We start from the raw sequence: 22462 nt of genomic DNA on the forward strand, positions 1-22462 counted from the left end.
CTCTGTTTGGGTATTGGTTAGATTACAATTATGGTGTAGAAATGTTCTGCACTTAGAGTAACCTTTATTTAACTAGTCAATTCAGTTATGAACAAATTCTTATTTACAAGGATACTCCTTCCTCCCCATTGGGAAATTGAATTCCGGTCTCCCGCATGCACGCACGACACAGGGATTCTTTAGCTAAATAGTCCTGTACTGTAGCCTACTCCCGACCGTCACGTTTTACAGCGCCATATTTTCCGTTCCATCCTAATGGAAACCCAGAGTGTTTTTAGTTTTTCTTGGAATAGAAACACCATGATATTAAGCAAATTAATTAAGCAAAATGTCTTAAAATCAGTCCCATATACCCTGTTCTTACAAAAAAAGGTTTTACATTATCTAGTACAGCCACCTTTGAAGGTTATCAAATGCTTCTCAAAGATGCCCTCTGGTGGTCAAACTAGAACTAACTAGCATTAATGGTACCAGTGGTTGGCACTTAAATAATGTGCCATAGAATTCTGCGGCAACACGCAAGCTGTGCTACAGTACGCTGCAACTTTTAAATAACGAACCACTGTACAGTCATTTGACAATTGAGAGTAGCCTAATGTTTAGTGCATGTTGAAGACTTACCGGTTCTCATTGCGGAAAGTTCTGATGATTGAGGCCACGGTTGATTTTCTGAGGTTTGATTGAATCATTGTAGCTGCCTCAGTCATTGTCATGCCATGATTTACGACATGGTCTACAACAATTGCTCGGATTTCATTGGACACTCTTTGCAGTTTCTGCCGCTGTCTTGGTCTGTGGCCTTGTTCTCTAGCACGTTCCCCCACATCTCTCAAACGAGGCCCACGACCACCTCTCAGAAGGGGTGCTTGTCCCCTGCCATTCCTTTGACCACCACGTGTTCCTCGTCTTCCTCCCACAGCTTGACCTCTACTGTGACCTGGATCACCTGCCAGCTCCAATGTTATCACTATGTTGTTGTAGGTGGATACCACTCATTTCACTATATACTCGTACCACAATGTGAAATCAATCATCAGTAATGAGTTGGCTGTATTGGAAAAGAAATTACAAGGGCCTGCATACATACACTCACCGACCACTTTATTAGGTACACCTGCATGTTAACGCAAATAGCCTGCTCCTTCGAACAGCGAATCATGTGGATGTCTGCAACTCAATATATAGAGTATATAGAGTAGAGAGCTTTAGTTGTTGTTCGACCAAACATTAGAACGGGTAAGATGCGTAATCTAAGCAATTTTGACCGTGGTATGATTGTTGGTGCCACACATGGTGGTTCCAGTATCTCAGAAACAGCTGCCCTGACTACAGTCTCTACAGTTTACAGAGAATGGTGCGATAAAAAAAACGCATTCAGTGAGCGGCAGTTCTGTGGGTAAAAACACATTTTTAATGAGAGAGGTCAGAGGAAAATGTCCAGACTTATTCAAGCTAACAGAAAAGCCACAAATGCTCAAATAACAGCCGTTTAAAACAGTTGTGTGCAGAAGGGCATCTCTTAACGTACAACACCGTGAATAATTCAGGCTGTTGTGTAGGCGAATGGGAGTCCTACCCAGTACTCGATAGGTGTACCTAATAAAGTGGCCGGTGAGTGTACAGTAATGTCAAACCTGAAAACATGGTCTGGAAAAGTGGTACATGGGACATTGAAACAGTGTCTGATAAAGAATGAGGATGAAATATTACATCCATAGATAATGTAGTCCAATTGGTTCATGTTCCACGGTAATTGGTGTCAATGGATCTCGTTATCCTGAAACTTTCATGATCTAAACATGGAATATTGTTCATCAGCTGCCATAAAACGAAAACAGTTACTTATAATTTTGAGCATTTGTATCAATTGATAGTTAGATCATTGTAATGAAATGAATACACAGTCATCTCAGATGTAATGTGTGAATTGAATTTTGAAATGGTAGTACTTTGAGGTTAAGTTGTGTCATTTTGAACAGGTGATTTTAGCTTTATGTGTATTGTATCCAAGCAATTGGAAGAAGTGTTAGAGTTTTGAAAAATGTGCATTTTGATCATCGGTTGTGCGTATTGTGTCTATAGAGTTTTGAAAAGTGACATGAAGGTTCTGAAATTAGTGCCAAAGTGATTGTAAAAAACTATTTAGCTAATCCACTCCTGCCATTTTTTCCAAAGAAAAGTTGCACCTGTCTTTCAACACAGTCTTCTCCTCTAGGGGGTTCAATTACCTTCCTGTAACCTGTAAACGCACACTGAAAAGCCTAAATTATCAATTACAGGAGGATACACAACAGTTGGTCAGCAAGGCAGCATTGTATTGCTAGTTTTCACCGGTCATTTTATCTGCCTCCAGAATTTAGTTCCCATTTCAAACTTCACTGGAATCGGTCACGAGTGCCTTTGCATGCATACGTGTCTGTCTATGCGTTTTTGCGCGCATGCGTGTGTGTGTCTGCATGTTTGCCTGTGTGTACAGCCTCCGAGCAATTGACAGTTGAGGACCATCATTTTCTCATAAGGGCAGACCCTCTCTACTCAAATGTCCCTCTAAAAACAAGTACAGTAAGTTCTCATATGCCTCTGAGATTCTGAGAGATTTGGCGAATCCAGCAGAAAGCTGTGGGAGTCAGTTAGCCTGGCTGGTCGCCAGTTCCCCCTGCAGCACACTGAATGGAGTCAGACACGCAGCAGATTTAGTAGGAAAAGCTCATTGGGACATCACTCAACATGAAAGGTGAAGAGTGTAAAATGAAGTAGAATCAGTGGTGTAAAGTACTTAAGTAAAAATACTTTTAAGTACAATTTAAGTAGTTTTTGGGGGGTATCTGTCCTTTACTATTTATATTTTTTGACAACTTTTACTTTTACTCCACTACATCCCTAAAGAAAATAATGTACATTTTACTGATGTTGACCTGCACAAAGCAAGTACACAAGTCTAGGAGGATCAGATATCAAGGAAAAGGTGCTCTAATATCAGATGTCGTTATACTCATCCCAATCATACATGAGGCTCTATGGTCAGTACTCTTTTTGACTGACTCCTCTCTCGTCCAATCAGATGAGGACAGCAGCAGCCAGGGGAAAGGAGAGAGCCTATTGGAGAGTCTGGGGAGGAGCCTTCAACCTGAACTCAACAAGGTAATGCTGTTACATGCTGACCACACCACACTCAGAATGCACTGCAAGTCCTTCCTCTCCCATCTCCTCATTGGTTTTTAGAAGCATATACCCACGTGCTATCTTCACATTGGTTTTTAGGAACATGTGCCCACGTGGGTGATTGAAAAATTAACTGAGGTCATCTGGTAATGCATCTTATTATGAAAGTTAGTTGCCAATCGCCATATAAAGTTCAAAGAAGAAAAAGAAGCATGGAAGCAGGAGAGATGATTAGAAACGATTCGGTTGACTGTTTTATGTGTGGATTAATTGTCAGAGTAGAGGACCTTGTGCATTTCAGGTAAAATAACAAATTAGCTAGCAACAGCAAGCTAGCTAGCTAAATAGGAAAATTAGCTAGCAACTGCAAGCTAGCTAGCTAAATTGCCATAAATGTTTAATGCTTTTCGACCTGTCCCCAAATTAATAGAATTGGTCCAGAGTTTGTTTTGATATTTCAACCTGCGTGTCGTGATCATGTTTGGTGTGGGGGGACAAAATCAATTTGCCCAAGATGGCACACGCGGTTTTGGGCGTGGTGTCACTGTTATCAACATCAATCACACACTGCAGAGGAATCCCATAAAATAGGCCTACTGTTCATTTTTAAAAATGTTTTACTAAGCATCTGATTCATAATGTAGCCGTCTGTGTGGTCCACTCTTAGACGTAGTGTGTATACCCCGTTGCTGATTGATTCCGCCTGGTGGATGTTGGCAGTATGTTTTAGTCTGACTTGCTCTCTTCACCTCTGGCCTCATTAGCAGCCATGCTTTATTCTAGCAGTGTGGATATTCCTCACACACACATGGTAGTGATCCTAGCCACATGGTGGAGAGGTTTTAATAGGGTCATTCAGACAGAGCGTATCCTGTTTCGATCGGAGAGAAAGGAAAGTTTTATTCAAAAAAGGGTTCTTCGGGTGTCGCCATAAGAGAACCCCTTTTGGTTCCAGGTATAACCATGTTGGGTTCCATGTAGGAGGGTTGGACGACAGCTGAAGAACTCTTTTTAGGTTTGAGCAGATAGATTATTGATAAGCAATGTGTTTCTAGTCAGTTAGAGAAACAAAATGGCTGCGGCCCTATTGGTGCCCTATTCCCTATATTAGGCACTACTTTGCCCAGAGTCCTATGGGCCCATGGCAAAAGTAGTGCACGTTAGAGGGAACAGGTTGCCATTTGGAGTGAAGATGATGCTTATCCCATAGAGACCACCTCAACTGCTTGAATGTGCCTATAAACCCAGAACAGCACAAGGAAAACAAAGAGAGCTGTCTGGTCTGAGATGTCCCAGCGCTCCTCTTCCTGGTTAACTCTTCTGTCTCTCTCTGGAGATGGATGGATTGGATGGTGTGAGAGGAGAGAGGGAGGATGGAGATCTCACTGTGACCTGAGGCTGTTCTTTGTCTGTTTTTCTCCGTTCTCTCTCTGCAGTATGCCAGGGAAACAGACCAGCTCAATAAAATGAACAGGAACGAGGGGAGACAAAAGCTTTTCTCCCTGGACCCTGAAACACAGGTTAGAACCGTCTGTGTTTTACACTATTCATCCCCAATATGTTTGTTAATGTTGTTTAAGTCTATTAGATCAGGCTTGTAGTATGCAGTGTATAGGTGTATCGATGCATGATATACCCTGTCTGTCTGGGCAGTCCCAGGGCCTGCTGGCTCAACTGGCATCGAGTGAACCTCTCAGTTAGAGAATGTCTGTGTTTGCATATTGTATGTTTCCATGGGGATGGATGCCAGAAGCTAACCACTGTTCCCTCCTCTCTCCTTCATCTTTCTTCCTGACCTCCCTCTCCTTCCTCCTCCTTCTTCCTCCCCTTCTTCCTCTCCCACCTCTCTCCTCCACTCTCCTTTCCCCCTCTCCCTCCTTCCCCTCTCTCCATCTTTTCCCTCCCTCCTCTCCTCACCCATCCCTCCAACCTCCCCCTCTCCTCCCACCTCTTTCCCATCCTCCTCTCCTCCTCCCTCCCCCACGTCTCCTCTCACCCCTCCTCTCTCCAGAGGTTGGACTTCTCGGGTATAGAGCCTGATGTGAAGCCGTTTGAGGAGCGTTTTGGCCGGCGCATCGCCGTCAGCTGCCATGACCTCACCTTCAGCCTGCAGGGCTGTGCAAACGAGAGGGGGGATGGGGTCCTCACCAACGTAAGCTCACACACACCTTATCCTCCTGCTCCAACGTTGGTCCTATAGGAGTAGCGTACAACAGGGCACAACAGATCCAAAAACGACATCAGAATTCGTGTTTATGTTGTATATTCAACTTATTTTCAGATCACTTTTTGATCTTTTAAGTATAAAGAATTATGGTTAGAAATTCCGGGAGTTATGTTTTTTCCTAAAATATTGCACAATAGCAGCTTAACTTGTATTTCAACAACAACAACAAATTACAAAACCATTTATCCTTTCTAGTTATCAATGGCTAAAGAAACAACGATTAGAACCATCTGAACAAATTGTTCAATAGAAATGGAAAAATTGGTCAAACATGAATAAAAATATCTTTCATTGTGTTTATATTGCACGTTTGAAATACCTCAAGGTAGATGCCCAGATTGCTGTATAGAGACCTAAATCATTATCCACATTCAGATTCCCTGATGAAGGAAGTTAGCTTCCTGTTTGGAGTGTGAGACGAATGCAGAGCCTCTTTGGCATGGGCCAGCAGTATAGAGCACACTACTGAGTCCTTCCCTCTCTCTCTCCTTCAGAGTGGATTATAGTAGACATAAAACACTGTGATAAATAACTACATTCCCACTAGAGCATTTATAGGGTCTGGGGAGGGGAATAAGGGAGGTTGGCCCGAGATTTATATGGAGGGACGTCGTTGCACTCAAACTCACATAGGCGTTATGGTTCCTGGAAGGAGTGGGGTTGCCATCATTCAAGCTAATATGCTTATGTCTACAGTGGAAATACACTCGTATACACACACACACACACACGTATATACACACACACACTCTCTTTTGTTCGTACCTTGTAAACACGCACATACGCATGCTCTTTCTTCTCTGTTATCCAGGTGGAGCCGTTCTTCATCAGCTTGGCCCTGTTTGACGTGTCTAAGAGCTGTAAGATCTCTTCGGACTTCCACGTGGACCTCAACCCTCCCTGTGTACGAGAGATGCTGACTGACACCTCTCCACTCTCCCCTACATCAGAGGGAGGAGGAGGGGTGAATGGAGGAGTGAACGGGGATGCAGGGAAAGGGAATGGTCTTCCCGTTCTACAAAGGGTGTCTGAGTCTCTGCTGCAATACCCCACTCAGGTTGGACCATAGTGACCTTAACTGACCTATATAATATATTCTGTGTGTTGTGTTTGTTTACACAGACGCAGACTAAATCGTGCTTTTGTATCTGTAGAAATGATGGTGGCATCACAGAATCCTAAGATTACAAACTAAGTCTCTCCCTTATTTGACATGATTACTTAAGATGATCAGTTGGTTAGGACAGGGATGTGAAGATGGCTCGAGTTTTGTTTGTAAATGCGTTGGTGTTTGTTTCTGATGACCCCCACGAACCGGTCAGCAGGTATAAGACACCCAGAGATGAGCCACTCCCGTCGGGGATCGCAAGGCTTTGCCGTCAGCGGTGCTGCGCAGCCGTGGCTGTCCTCTCGTCTTACACCCTAGTCGATGCGGTGTCACAATACTGCACATCCATGCATTTACCCACAATGCAGCGTGTGTGTGTGTGTGTGAGAGAGCACTTGACTGATACTCCTGATTTCACTGGACTACCTCTGGTGTCTGGGGGACTCTGCTGGCGCTACTATGGACCAGGACATAGTCCGAATGATACAGTTGATTTTCCCTCTTTATTCAAAGCCGGTTGAGATTCAGGCTGATGCTACACTGTTTACTGTGCCTGTTGTCCGCGTGGTCGTAAAACACACGACATAACTCCACCATCCAGTGCTACAGCTAGTACTGCCATGCAACGCGGTAGGATTTTGACCAAGAGGATTTTCGTGTTAATAATCTGTTGAATATCTCAAAGCTTCAAAGTGTATCTCCTTAACCTTAACTCCTCATTATACAGTAATTGGGTAAACGAAATGTTCACTTTAATCTATATGTATTGTATACAGCTAGTATTGCTATTTCAAAGGCTAACTGCAATATCAAAGTTTCCCGACTCACTGTTTTGTTAAAGTTTGAAGCCAGTCGACTTGAAAAGAACAGTCCAGTTTCAGCATGATGGTGAGTGTTTCTCTTGGGTGCTAGCTGTAGCGTGCAGTGTTAACTCCTGCAGCTGGTGTGATGCTCTAACACACCCGCGCACGTACACACAAACTGCTGCTGGTCCCATTTACAGTTACAGGGTGACCCAGCCTCAGTAGCGGTGGTACCCAGCAGTAAATGACAGTACCTGTGTTTCCCCTATATTTATTTAGCAGTGGTGCACCGTGACGCACTTTTAAGATCAAAGTGAGGCGATACAACATCAGATCGTCCGGAGAAACCTCTAAGGTAGTTAGCCAGCTAGCTTGTACTCCTGGAAGTGTAGCCAACTTCATTCGACGTATGGCCCGGTCAGTGTGAACTTAAACGACTAAAATCAGACATAAAGTATGTAGAAAACGAGAATGGAGAAATATATTTTTTGAACAAGATCATCTTTGAGAACTAACAATCACCCCAAAATAAAAGACGGTCAGGGAGAATCTAAAATTCAAAAAATGTCATGACATGAGGCCCGCGTTGATGTTGTTATTGTGCTTGAGTCACTCAGATAGCATAAGAACACGGCAAACGCCATGGAGAAATGTGTATGATTAGCTTTAAAACTGCACATTTTCTCTCGGCCCCGTTGCAAAATGTGTAGAATTGCAGGAAACTAGCTTTAAAACTGTTAACATTTTCTCGCCGCCCAACGGCAAAACTTTAAAACAGGGAAATGTTTTCTCTGTGGACAAGAGAAAGGTTTTTAAAATGTTCAGTTGTCGACAGCGCCATTCCCCACTGCCTACCGTGCTGCGCCTCCCATCCCCAGACAACATGGAAACATGACGGAGCTCTCCCTCTCTCTGGAAGCAGAAAGTCCTGTGAGGTGGAATGGAAATTTCTGTGTAATAAAATATCTGGACCCAGAAACAGAATGAACAACAGAGTGGAAACAGAGAGTATCAAACAGAATAGAATCAATCAAGATATTGGTTATTCTCACTCTCGTTGACACAAAAATCAGAACTTGATTTGGGGTGGCAGGTAGCCGAGTAAGAGCGTTGAGCCAGTAACCGAAAGGTTGCTGGATCGAATCCCTGAGCGGATAAGGTAAAAATCTGACGTTCTGCCCCTGAACAAGGCAGTTAACCCACTGTTCCCTGGTAGGTTGTCATTGTAAATAAGAATTTGTTCTTAACTGACTTGCCTAGTTAAATAAAGTTTATTTTAAATTCTTTAAGTAGGCTCTTGCCGTGTGTGAACCTAGCAATGTCCACCAGGGCACAGAGAAATAGATAATGGCCTTCCTCTATGATTACTGTCTGATTATAGACTTGGACACCAGCAGATCACAGTGTAATTGAGGTGCTGTTTGGGTGTAGTCCAAGGACAGCCTGTCCTCATCTTTCTACTGCACAACGGAAGTCAGGGTGTGTCTCACCGGCGCTAAGCAGGCTCCCCTCCATCTCACTCAGTGCCAGCTTTATGTTGTGATTTACATAGGTATCTCCCATGTAAATCTGTTTCTGGTAGCAGAATCTTTAGCTAGACCCCTGCGAGAGCAACATAATGAGACTTGTCGTCCGGATTAGGTCAAGCTGATGTGTTCCAAATGTCTACTAATGTGTCACGAACTCCACTCTTACTTTTCTGCCACTCCCAGGAAGAACATGTTTTTGCGTGTGTGTGTGTGTGTGTGTATGCGTGCATGCACATACATGTGTGTGACGCTCTGTGTGAGAGCCACGGTTGGCTTCATCTCACTGACCCAAAAATAGTTCCAGTTCTGTTTGGGTTTCCTGTATAACTTCAGCCACTAACAGACAGCCAACCACTTCCCAGCTGCAGGCCCTGTCCAGGAGACAGTTGATAAACTCTCCTTCATACAATGACTAGGAGCTACTGTTGTCGTAATGGCAGTTTCAAACCGAAAAATCATATGAAATTTTAAGGAAAAAAAGTGTTAAGTAAAAGAATAGATACATAAAAAATAAAAGTAACAAATAATTAAAGAGCAGTAGTCATTTGGTCCAGCAGTCTCAAATAGTCATGTTTCCTTCATCAGTCTTCTCTACCTTTTTTCTTCATCCCTCCATTTTTCTACTCCGCCTTTCCTCTCTTCCTCATCTCTCCTCCAGGGTATCTTCTCGGTGACCAACCCCCATGCTGATATTTTCCTGGTGGCCAGAGTGGAGAAGGTCCTACAGAACGGCATTACACACTGTGCTGAGCCCTACATCAAGACTTCAGACATCAACAAGGTGTGTGTGCGTGTGCTTGTGCGCGCGCGTGTGTGTGTGTACCTTCAGACATCAACAAGGTCTTCTACCACCACTGTTCTCTCTCTCACCGTAGTTACTTCTATTGCTATTAATAGACCATGTGTCAGACACAAGACATGCATAACCCCAAAACCACTGTTTAAAAGTTTTAGTAGAGCGTCTCCCTGGGTTGTGTGTATTATGTCATGTTAAAGTGTCTAGTTTTAACTTATTTTAAACTGAATTGCCTCCCACGTGTTTGCCTATTTTGGTCTTGTTTCCATCATGATTGTTTGAGTAGCTGTGCCGCTGTTATAAATCACGTTATTACCTTTTCATGAACCTGTTACTGTCACATCGTACTCATTCTACATGTGTGTGTTCCCCTCCAGACAGCCCAGAAGGTGCTGAAGGCTGCCAAGCAGACGTGTCAGCGCCTGGGCCAGTACAGGATGCCCTTCGCCTGGGCTGCCAAGTAAGACACAGCTCTCATACACATCAGGTGGAAAACTGTGGAATAATTCACTGACTATTTGGGAAATCATGTTTACTGGGCCTCAGGCAGTGCGGAGATGATTTATTTTCGACCTCAGGTGTCTTCATTTGAATATTCACCTGCGTTTTACTATGTACATCCTCCTTACACGTGAACATGATCCTGTCTGTTGTCCCAGGCAAGTGTTTAAAGATGCCCAGGGCAGTCTGGACATGGACGGGAAGTTCTCGCCTCTCTATCGCCAGGACAGCAGCAAGATCTCCACCGATGACCTCATCAAGATGCTGGCTGATATCAGGAAGTGAGTCATCAATAAGACATGTGATGGTTGTGACTGTACACTCTTAGAAAAAAAAGGTGCTATCTAGAATCTTAAAGGGTTATTCAGCTGTCCCCATATAGGAGAATCTTTTGAAAAACCTGTTTTGGTTGCGGGTAGAACCCATTTGGGTTCCACATAGAATCTTTTCTTCAGAAGTTTCTACATGAAACCCAAAAGTGTGTGTGTGTGTGTGTGTGTGTGTGTATGTGTTTGTGTGTCTACCTGTAGTCAAAAAGGGTTCTCCTATGGGTTCAGCCGGAGAACCCATTTTTCTAAGAGTGTACAGTATAGGTGGTTTGGTGTGCTAGTTGTACTACGAACATGTTAGTCAGTATCCTAGTGTCTGTTGGTACTGCAGGTGTACATACTTATAGTGTTACGACTGTTTCATACACTTTCACCCCTACAGGCCAGAGAAGAGCAAGCTGCAGACTATCCCTGGACAACTGAATGTCACCATCGAGTGTGTGCCTCCGGACTTCTCAAGTGGGTAGTTTCCCCTATTTTCCCAAGTCCTCTGTTTACATTTGACTGAATAATATTGAACGGTTGACTGACAATCGTGCCATATAACCCATTTCATGGGTTGACAGTGCCACTGACGTCCTCCACTGTTCTCCCTCAGACACGGTGACCTCGTCGTACATCCCAGTCAAGCCCTTTGAGGAGAAGTGTGAGAGGGTCTCAGTGGAGATGGAGGAGTTTCTCCCTGAGGAGGCCAAGTACAACTACCCCTTCACTGTCTACAAGAACCACCTGTATATCTATCCCCTGCAGCTGAAATACGACAACCAGAAGACCTTCGCAAAGGTGGGTGAAAGGTGGGAGGGAGATGTGTGTGTGTGTGTGCAAATAACAACAACAACAACGCAACATGTAAAGGGTTGGTCCCATGTTTCACGAGCTGATTTAAAGGCCCCAGAAATGTTCCATACACAAAAAAAAAAATATCTCTCAAACGTTGTGCGCAAATATGTTTACGTCCCTGTTAGTGAGCATTTATCCTTTGCCAAGATAATCCATTCCACCTGACAGGTGTGGCATATCAAGAAGCCGATTAAACAGCATGATAATTACACAGGTGCACCTTGTGCTGGGGACAATCAAAAGCCACTCTAAAATGTGCAGTTTTGTCACACAAAACAATGCCACAGATGTCTCAAGTTTTTCGGGAGGGTGTAATTGGCATGCTGACCAGAGCTTTTGCCAGAGAATTTTATGTTAATTTCTCTACCATAAGCCGCCTCCAACGTCATTTTCAAGAATTTGGCAGTATGTCCAACCGGACTCACAACCACAGACCACGTGTAGCCACGCCATCCCAGGAACTCCACATTCAGCTTCTTCACCTGCGGGGTTGTCTGAGACCAGCCACCCGGACAGCTGATGAAACTGAGGAGTATTTCTGTCTGTAATAAAGCCCTTTTGTGTGGAAAAAAAACATTCTGATTGGCTGGGCCTGGCTCCCAAGTAGGGGGGCCTATGCCCTCCCAGGCCCACCCATGGCTGCACCCCTGCCCAGTCATGTGAAATCAGTAGATCAGGCCCTAATTTATTTATTTCAATTGACTGATTTCCTTATATGAACTGTAACTCAATAAAACTGTTGAAATTGTTGCATGTTGCGTTTATATTTTTGTTCAGTACACATTGAGTTCAGTGGGTCATTGAGTTTACAGCTCACATTATCACTCACCGGCTGTCGTCCTTCCTGGGTTGAGTTATTGTATTGACTGAAGTGTCTTTTATCCTTCCAGGCAAGAAACGTAGCGGTGTGTGTACAGTTCAGAGACTCTGACGAAGAAGGCGCGCCCCCTCTAAAGGTGAGCGTTTGGATGGTACTGTAACGTCTGATCTACTGAAAGTGACTGGGATCCCCAGGAGTTGACAACGTTCAAGTTAAACTACATGGAGTCGCGGAGGAGAGAAAAGGCCTCTTACAGAACCGTAGCCAGTTATTACAGCTGGCAAGGGGAGATATTGAGAGCTCTCTCTCTCCTTCTTTCTCTCTCTCCTTCTTTCTCTTTCATTTGCTTAATCTCGTGCTCTTTCTTTCTCCTTCTCTTTCCCTCTCTCTCTCTCTCTCATGCTCTCTTTCTCCCTCACTCCCCCCCCCCCTCCCTCTCTCTCTCTCTCTCTCTCTCGTTGAGGAACATCCGCACACGTTGAATATTTGTGGGTGGGAACCTCCATTCGACGACCATGGAAAAGTTTTTCCCACCAGACAGAATCCCTCACTGTTCACTGCACTCAAACTGGCTTCCACAGAACCAGTGAGAGAGATTATTTATCACACAGTCTGGCTAGGAACAAAGTCTTTTCTCGGGCATAATAAAGTGTTTACAAACAGCAGGGTCGGGCCAACGTCACAGCACACCTCTCCATTTAGCACACAGCGGAAACCAACTAGCACAGTTCCTGGACTTGACACCGGCTCTAGTAGAAGGAGCGATAGCCCATGTCACACTGTACTGTAGGTTGCTGGAGCTGTATGACTTCATTAGGATATTTATTTGATCATTAAAAACACAAAAGAAACTGCTTCAGGTGGAGACAACATGACATATAGTGCATTCAAATGACTGCATCAAGGATGAACCCCACGAAGCCCAAAGGCTCATTCATTCTGGTCCGCCGATAGTGAGCGTCTGCCTTATTGTGTGTTGCACTGTAGTTTTGCTCCATGGACTTCTATGCTTAACATGTAGGAACAGAGATGTCTCAGCCCATTCTGCAGAAAAGACTGAAGATTCCAGTCGGCCCTTCTAGCCAGGGACCGGGCCTACATGCTCACTGTGTAATCATCAGACCACACTTCAGCATGTTGTCGCCGCGGGAACAGGGTTCTGAAGGCACTGCTTTTTCCATGCTGGTACACAACCCGTAATCACATGATCTGAAACAGCATATTCTCCTCTGGTAAGAGGCCAACTATCTCTTAGACCAGGCTGGTCATTTGAGCTCTGCTCACTCGGTCCTTTCTAAGGACCTCCACCACTCGGCATGTCCTCTCAGTTTCCTTTTGAGACAGTACTGATAATTAGGAATGATCAAACATTCCCCTTCAGACTAAGCTGCTCATTTGAGCTCTGTCCCTTTCTAAGGGCCTCCTTCACACTCTCATACTTTGGTCAATTAGAAAATGACCCAAGGAATCAACATTGTAATTACTGCACTAAATGACCCCCCCCCCCCCCCCTTCTCCTCCTCCTCACTGTGTCCGCCCTGTCAGGATCAATTATCTAGACCTCTGCCTGGACGAGCATTGAGTTTTACCCTCAGTACCTTACCCCACAAAAGGCCTTTCCGTCCAGCCCAGGGTCAGAGGATCTATCTAGGTCAGGGCCACATCACACGCCTGGGCTTGGGCAGCTCAGCCGGCCCCCTCCTCCTTCCCTCTCCTGGGGTCTCCACTCCACTTAGTTTAGTTCTGTTTAAACTCTCACCTACTACATTCTCACCTCCAACTAACTTACACTGGTGAACAAGCTCGTTTTCCCCGTTGTTCGTAGCTGTGGTTTGCCTGTGTTGCAAGTATTTGAGGTGTGATTGTACAGTTCTTTAACAGCATTTCGGTCTAATTATTTCACATTGCTCACAGATTGCTGTCTTCTTACTCACTGACATGCCCATGCAACATCAGCAGATGAGCGGGAGATTAATAATAATGTGTGTGTGTGTGTGTGTTTCAGTGTATCTACGGAAAGCCAGGAGAGACACTCTTCACCACCAGTGCCTGTGCGGCTGTCCTCCACCACAACCAGAGCCCTGAGTTTTACAACGAGGTCAGAGAACAATTTGCGTAATAAACCGGCCTTTTCCCTGATTTGCTATGCCACATCAATTACTCCCTGCAATTGTTACTGTTACTGTTGAGGTCCTCAGTGGCCAAAGTCCAGTCATTAGTGCTCCGTTAATCCTATAATCTAGCCCAGAGCAGGGGCTCTGGACTGGCTCACACTGGGCTGGTCTGATACCCACCAGAGGGAGGGAGAGAGAGAGAGAGAGGGGTGAGGTCAGGACACTGTCACAGACACAGAGACGTTGACTGGGACGGGGGCCATCTGGTCTATGGCATAAGGTTTAGAAACCCACACACACCATCCAAGACCCCTTCACTGTTCTGATCTCTCTGGACTGCTGCTTTGGTAATGAGTTACTTTATCAGTCCTGTTTCAAACAAGATTTTAAGGAAAAGGACCACACTATTCGTTGTGACACATAACCGAGTCATACTAGACCCCAGGTTGGATTTAGTTTAATGAAAGAAGCAAATGTTATTGGCTAGGCTCACCGTGTGTCATTTCCTCTGACACAGAGCACACGTGCAGGCAGGCTGAACATTCCACTACTCACTCTTGCTGCCCCCTAGTGGTAAAGATAGCAATAGTTTTGCTTTGCCTTTGTCGTACTATTTCTGAAAGTGAGAAATATGTACCGTTGTATCTAGAATGATAGGTTTGTGACTCATTCTGGGGTATTTCTAATAGCAGTTCCAGAAGGACTTCTTAGTTTAAAATCTTGGGTCAAGTGAGATGAGAATTTGAAAACACTAACGTCCACGTTGATCGTGTATCGATCTGTGCAGGTAAAGATTGAGCTGCCGGTCCATGTCCATGAGAAACACCACATCCTCTTTACCTTCTACCACATCAGCTGTGAGATCAGTACCAAGACCAGCACCAAGAAGAGAGAGGGAGTGGAGTCCCTAGGTAAGACTTAGGAGCGGGGTGTGTGTGTGTGTGTGTATCTTCCTCCATTACCTTACCTGTTCATCCCTCCCTCTGTGACAGTGGGCTACTCCTGGGCCCCCCTGTTGCAGGACGGCAGGATGCAGTCCATAGAGCTACAGCTGCCTGTGTCTGCCACCCTGCCCCCAGGATACCTCTATGACAAGACCCAGGACGCCAAGAAGGTACAACCCTCTGTTCACTGGAGAACACCAGGGGGCAAGGAAGAGCTATCCCCTGCTTGTATTCTAGTGACAAATGACTATCGATGACACTGATTTAAAACATTCAAACATTTGGCGAAAGAGTTACTGCGTTAGTGGGGGAAAAGCAGACGACTACAATCACATTGTTGTATTTCGTGTGTTGTCACCCTTACAGTCAGCACCCGATATAAAATGGGTAGAAAACAACAAGCCACTGTTCAAAGCGAAGACCAATGTAGCGTCAACAATATACCCCCAGGTATGTCTTCCACCTGCCGACATTGAAACAACTTGGCCAAGCTGTTGTGACAAACACGCCATCAGACAGCTGTGTCCTGTGTTTCCCTGTGTAGGACCTGCACCTCCACAAGTTCTTCCAGCACTGCCAGCTGATGAGGTCCTCCTCAGAGGGCAACCCAGCAGAACTCATCAAGTATCTGAAGGTGAGAGAGACGCCTGCTGTGGAGTGTTTTACACCGTCGTGTTGTATTGCTGTCTCTCTGACTTTATCTCCTCCCTCGCTCCATTTCTCTCTTTCTCCATCTTTCTCCCTCCCTCCCTCAGTGCCTGCATGCCATGGAGACTAAGGTCATCATTAAGTTCCTCCCCACTGTGCTGATGCAGCTGTTTGAGGTCCTCAACACAGCAACCAAAGAGGCCACCGAAATCGCTGTCAACTCCACCCGGTGAGTCTGAACTCTGACCCTGTGGGGTCATCGTGGTCTGACCCCATGACATAGTGACATAGACATAGTCATGGTTTGTGAAAGTGAGTTACAACTGCTTTTTTGGGGAAACGTTAATTCAATGGATATTTGTTGCGCTACATAATTATCATCATTGTATTTTTTATTTCACCTTTATTTAACTAAGCCAGTTAAGAACAAATGATTATTTGCAATGATAATGATACTGTTCTATTCCTTCAGTGTGATTATACACATCGTTTCCCGGTGCCACGAGGAGGGGCTGGAAAACTATCTGCGCTCTTTTCTCAAGGTATAACAACGCCAGGCATCACACACGACAGTCACTAGTGACCAGAATCAAGCCTAGGATCCAGGCCTGGTCCTTGCCTTAGCTATGATTATGAAGATGGGTGATGCATTTTCAGTTGAAAGTAACTCCAAAGTTAATGCGTTTCTTTTTGGGGTTCATGTTGAGCTTGGATCCATTTTTCAGACCATGAAAAGTGATCATGTAAAGGTTGTGTATTAACGGCTGTCTTTGTGTTGTGTCCAAAGTACGTGTTTGTGAACAACAGCCCAGTGTCTGGGAACTCTGGGACCACTCATGAGGTACTGGCCACCGCCGTCACAGCCATCCTCAAACAGACAGCGGACTTCAACACCAGCAATAAGCTACTCAAGTGTGTGTGTGTGTGTTACCGGAAATCCCCCCCAAATTCTCCGTCGTGGGGACATTTCCCATTGTCCCCACAAGGACAATGGCTATTATAAGCTTAAGGTTTAGGTTAAGGGTTAGGATTACAATTAGGGTTAGATTTAGGATTAAGGTTAGGGGTTAGGGAAAATAGGATTTTGAATGGAAATACACTTGAGTTCCCTATAAGGATAGTAAAACATATGTGTGTGTGTGTGTGTGTGTGTGTGTGTGTGTGTGTGTGTGTGTGTGTGTGTGTGTGTGTGTGTGTGTGTGTGTGTGTGTGTGTGTGTGTGTGTGTGTGTGTGTGTGTGTGTGTGTGTGTGTTGTTTGTGTGTGTTTGTGGGTGTGCATGGGTACTTGGAAATCCCCCAAAATTCTCTGTTGTGGGGACATTTCCCAGGTTCCCATAAGGACAACGGCTATAATAAGTTTAGGAGTTTGGGTTAGTAGCTAAGGTTAGGTTTAGAATTAAGGTTAAGGGTTCGGACAAATAGGATTTTTAATGGAAATGAATGTTACTTCCTCATAAGGATAGTAAAACGTGTGTGTGTGTGTGCGAGCCAGCCAGCGTGCATGCTCAATCAGAAAATTGTGATTCCCATACTGACCAGCAGGTGGCACCAGCCACTTGTTTTTTGAAAGAGAATTCCCAACATTATTATGTCACCACCACTAAGAATGTTTTCACAGACCTTTTCAAATGCAGTTTTCTATCTATTATCATTATACCCAGGATTATTGGACACTAAGCCCATATTACAGAGCCCAGTGGTGTTTTGACTTTCGTCAGACTGTTGATGTGATCTCTCTTAGTAAGGGTCCGTCTCAAATGGCACCGTGTTCCATTTATAGCACTAGTTTTGACCAGGGCTCTGCACTATATAGGGAACATGGTGGTCGAATTGGGACGCAATCTAAGTGCTTCACAATTGAGGGGTAGTTCCAACGTCTTCTGTCTCTCATCCTCTTTTCTAGTATTCCTGGTTCTTCTTTGAGACCATGGCCAAGTCCATGGCCCAGTACCTGCAGGAGGGCAACAGGATCAAGGTTGGCAAATGTTCTATTCTGATGAAGGGTTTATCTTGTGTTCCACATGAAGTACAGTGTACACGCAGGCTCACACCAGCTATCACTGGCACTCCCTCAGGTGTGGTTACAAAGATTCGAGAGTTCTCTGTCTTGTACATGCAAATGTTTCTCTATCGAGTGCCAGGGCATTTAAGTTCAGTCTATCTTTCCTCACCGTGAAAATGTGGCAACGCAGTCTTCCTCATTCGACATGCTTGTGTCTCTTGTGCGCCACACTTACACTTTCCCAGAAATAACCCTCCAGCCTCCACTACCACACAAGTATTTCTGTTCTCCTTTTTTTTCGGAAAGTTTTTAACTTTTAGTTGAGTTGGTGATGGGGATGCTCCTAGTCATACTCTTATCTTGCCAACAGTTTCTAAACAGTCCAAGTAACATCCAGACTATGGCCTCTACTGCAGCACCTCGAAGATAAACTACGGTTGCTGAAATAGAGCACAGTAATGTTACAATTGATAGAACGTCCTCTGGCAAAGTTGAGGATGTTACAAGCTGTGCACATTTCAGAGAGTTTAACCCCTTCGCCAGCCCTCTATTGGGAAAGCAACCTGTTTCTCAATGAGTAGAAGCGCACACTTCCTATTAGGTAATATGAGATGGATATGTGTATAATATATATGTATGTCGTTTACTTTGGTCTCATTGAACTGAATATGTTTTACCAGATGCCCCGTGCCCAGAGGTTCCCAGACAGTTTCCACCAGGCCCTACAGTCCCTGCTACTGTCCATCATGCCTCACATCACCATCCGCCATGTTGAGATTCCCGAGGAGGCCCGCTGTGTCAACCTCAGCCTGGCTGGCTTCATCAAGGTCAGGCCCCCATACACTACAGCCCCCCCCCCCCGTACATTACCTGAACCACACAGGACAGAAATAATACCAAATACATTATCGCTGCTCGGGAAGAAGAACGAAAGAAAAAAAAGGAATTTACTGTTGATATCACAGGAGGTTGGTGGCACCTTAATTGGGAGAGGATGAGCTCGTGGTGATGGCTGGAGCGGAGTCAGTGGAATGGTGTCAACTACATCCGACACATGGTTTCCATGTGTTGGATGCCATTTTGTTGGCTCCGTTCCAGCTGTTATTATGAGCCGTCCTCCCCTCAGCAGCCTGCTGTGGTTTGATAATGTAGGCCCAGGTCGAACACCAAACTCCCTTCCCATAGCAACGGTGTGGTGAACTCCGTGCACTGCAAGTCAAGCACTGTATATGAAAGATGGTCTTGGTGTGCTTAGTTGGTTAGTCCTGGTCTTGGTTAGTCCTCCTCCTAATCTGTGGTCCCCTTCCACAGCGCTGTCTCACCTTCATGAACAGAGGCTTTGGCTTCAGCCTGGTCAACGACTACATGTGTGGCTTCACCCTTAAAGACCCCAAGGTACTGGACAATAGCAACAACCCCTCTTCTCTACCATTTCTGATTATGTATTCTTAATGCAACAGTGGAACAACAACACAGCCCTGTATACAGGCCTCCATTGACAGTACATGTGTTGTGTGTGGCACTGGTAGTCATATTAATGCTTCAGCGCATTTGACTAACTGATTCAAATCAACACAACATTTTATGGAAATCCTCTAATCTTTTTTTATTTTTAGGATGGAAAAAAATAATCTCTTGTTTGTTTGATCTTGTTTTGTAATACTGGCGTTGTTTGTTGACCGACAGGTCTTGACCGAGATGAAGTTTGACTTCCTCATGACGGTGTGTAACCACGAGCACTACATCCCGCTTAACCTGCCCATGGCTTTTGGACGTACCAAGCTCCAGAGAGTTCAGGGTAGGCTGCTCTCTCGCCATGCGCCTCTGTCCTGTCAACTCCCTACCTGCATTTGCTCCCTGCCACCGCCACACACGTACTCCTGAGAAATTAGGCCTTCATGTTCTGCACTGCTGCTGGTTTTCCTTTGTCCTGGTGACCTAAAGGGACATTTCACCACTTTTCAACCTGATATTCATCCTCAATATCAAATGAAGTGTTATTTGTCACACGCGCCAAATACAACAGGTGTTGACCTTACAGTGAAATACTTACTTACAAGCCCTTAACCAACAATGCCGTTTTAAGAGAAATACCTGTTAAGTAGAGAGAAAAAAAGGAAAAAAATGTATAGGTAAAAAAATAAGAAATAAAAGTAACAAATAATTAAAGAGCAGCAATAAAATAACAATAGCATGGCTATATATACAGGGCGTACCAGTTTGAGTTTGAAAAGTGGTGAAATTTCCCTTTAATGTATCAATTATTGTAACTTAATTGCAATAAACAGTATATATTACGAAGACCAAAGCTGTGCTCCTATGATCTGTTACATCACCCTCACCTACAAACCACAACCCCCCCCCTCCTCCCCACACTAATCTGCCTCATTGGTTTGGCCCACTCACCAGTTCACACACAAGTCTATTACAGTGCAGAACATGTGGAGTCCAGCAAAAGGAGGATTGTAACAGGAATTCTATGAATGTTTTTCACCCCACCACAGCCATAGTGTGTTCTGATAAAACTAATGCATGGTATGTTCATTTAATTTCCTAATTTTTCTCCTCCCTTTTGTTTTGTTTTGCTTGTGGTCGTTAGATTTTATTTCGTACGCGACGGAGATTTTTGGCGCAGTAGGTAGGTGATGCCTCCACAACATCAACCGACACGTTTGCAGTTTGAACGCCAACTGACACCGCACGCCACTAACCAACCCATTTCTGCTAGCCCCGTCTATCCAGGATTCTCATTAATTCACTCTTCATGATTGCTAACATCCTCCATACCACCTGCTTTGGCCAGTGCTTTGTAGTGGCCTGGAGTTTGTCACACTTCTTGCTGGCTTGGATCGTGGAAATCAAATTAATTTTCTTCTCTTGAATGTTTTGATTGATGATTTCAGACCTGAAAGACGAGGGGAGAGTCTTTCATGCTGCCTCTGCCTGTGGGACTACTGCATTCTTTCTCTCTCTCTCACTTCTTCACTTCTCTCTGCCTTCTCCCTCTCTCTCTCCCTCTCTCTTTTTCAGCCTTCACTTCTCTCTCTCTGCCTTCTCTCTCTCTTTCTTTCTCTCACTCTCTCTGCCTTTTCCTCTCTCTCTCTCTCTCTCTCTCTCTCGCTCTTCTTTCTCTCTCTCTGCCTTCTCCCCTCTCTCTCTCTCTGCCTTCACTTCTCTCTCTCTCTGCCTTCACTTCTCTCTATGCCTTCTCTCTCTTTATTTCTCTCTCTTTCTTCTCTCTCTCTGACTTCACTTCTCTCTCTCTGCCTTCTCCTCTCTCTCTATCTCTCTCTCCCTGCCTTCTCTTCTCTCTCTCTCTGCCTTCTCTCTGCCTTCTCCTCTCCCTCTCACGCTCTCTATACCCCCCCCCTCTCTCTCTTTCTCTGTCTATCATTCCAAATCTCTAGTCTTGTTGGTCCTATCTGACTCTTGTAAATCACCATTAACAGTTCAGAGAGAAACTGAGGGGAAATCAGAAAACAACCTGTGTGGGATTATTTAAACAAATTTCTTAAACACACAATATTTAATCAATAACACTCACATCTTATATCTTACTGTAGTGGAGAGATGTCTTTGGCCTAAACCTACACATAAAGCCTACATCTCTAAACATGTTATATACATTTTTACATTTGATATACACAGGTAACTACCAAAATAATGGAAACACGTAAGTAAATGAGGAGTACAAAGTATATTGAAAGCAGGTGCTTCCACACAGGTGTGTTCCTGAGTTTATCAAGCAATTAACATCCCATCATGCTCAGGGCCATGTATAAAAATACTAGGCAGGCCATTATTTTGGCTACCATGGCTATGCCCCCATAGGATGACAATGCCCCTCTCCACAGGGCACGAGTGGTCACTAAATGGTTTGATGAGTATGAAAACGATGTGCACCAATTGCCATGGCCGTCTCAGTCACCAGATCTCAACCCAATTGAACACTTATGGGAGATTCTGGAGCTGCGCCTGAGACAGCGTTTTCCAACACCATCAACAAAAGCACCAAATTATGGAATTTCTCATGGAAGAATGGTGTCGCATCCCTCCAATAGAGTTCCAGGCAATTGTAGAATCTATGCCAAAATGCTTTGAAGCTGTTCTGCCTCGTGATTTATTTCTTTGGGGTTCATGCTCTCACAGGTTTTTCTCTGATTTCCCTCATTAGAAGTGGTAGTGTTTCTCGGATTTCCCTCATTAGAGATGGTGGTGTTTCTCTCATTTCCCTCATTAGAGGTGGTGGTGTTTCTCTCATTTCCCTCATTGGAGGTGGTGGTGTTTCTCTCATTTCCCTCATTAGAGGTGGTGGTGTTTCTCTCATTTCCCTCATTGGAGGTGGTAGTGTTTTGCATTGGAGAAAAAGGTTGCTGAGTCAGTGTGTTCAACATGTGATGTTGTCACATTCCTCCCTGGAATTTGTCAGACACATTGTTCCATGATTGAAACAACAGGATATCTACCATGTCACTTGAATGCTACCAGTCAAATTGAAGTCAAAGATGCACCCCTTTATATTACAGCACGGTAGTCTGCACCTGCTGCTTGTACCTGTATGTGTTCCCTATGTAGTGCACTGCTTTTGGCCAGGGAATAGGGTAGGTTGTGATTTAGGGCATGACCTAACCATGTTGA

At 44.6% G+C, this 22462-nt stretch overlaps 1 protein-coding gene across 1 annotated transcript in view; it reads left to right on the plus strand.

The window, feature by feature from the left end:
• LOC135516279 (dedicator of cytokinesis protein 11-like) overlaps positions 1-22462 on the plus strand; it is a 104807-nt gene that overhangs the window by 30751 nt on the left and 51594 nt on the right. Inside the window, 23 exon segments of the mRNA XM_064940447.1 lie at positions 3062-3141; positions 4599-4682; positions 5174-5314; positions 6201-6446; positions 9488-9610; positions 10003-10085; positions 10285-10407; positions 10838-10914; positions 11054-11238; positions 12186-12251; positions 14121-14213; positions 15017-15140; positions 15222-15343; positions 15540-15623; positions 15718-15807; positions 15929-16050; positions 16294-16363; positions 16609-16732; positions 17724-17797; positions 18505-18651; positions 19136-19219; positions 19511-19622; positions 20424-20462. Coding sequence (XP_064796519.1) covers positions 3062-3141; positions 4599-4682; positions 5174-5314; positions 6201-6446; positions 9488-9610; positions 10003-10085; positions 10285-10407; positions 10838-10914; positions 11054-11238; positions 12186-12251; positions 14121-14213; positions 15017-15140; positions 15222-15343; positions 15540-15623; positions 15718-15807; positions 15929-16050; positions 16294-16363; positions 16609-16732; positions 17724-17797; positions 18505-18651; positions 19136-19219; positions 19511-19622; positions 20424-20462 — 2493 coding nt within the window.

The sequence above is a fragment of the Oncorhynchus masou genome, chromosome 27 (assembly GCF_036934945.1).
Source record: "Oncorhynchus masou masou isolate Uvic2021 chromosome 27, UVic_Omas_1.1, whole genome shotgun sequence".
NCBI classification, from domain to species: Eukaryota; Metazoa; Chordata; class Actinopteri; order Salmoniformes; family Salmonidae; genus Oncorhynchus; species Oncorhynchus masou.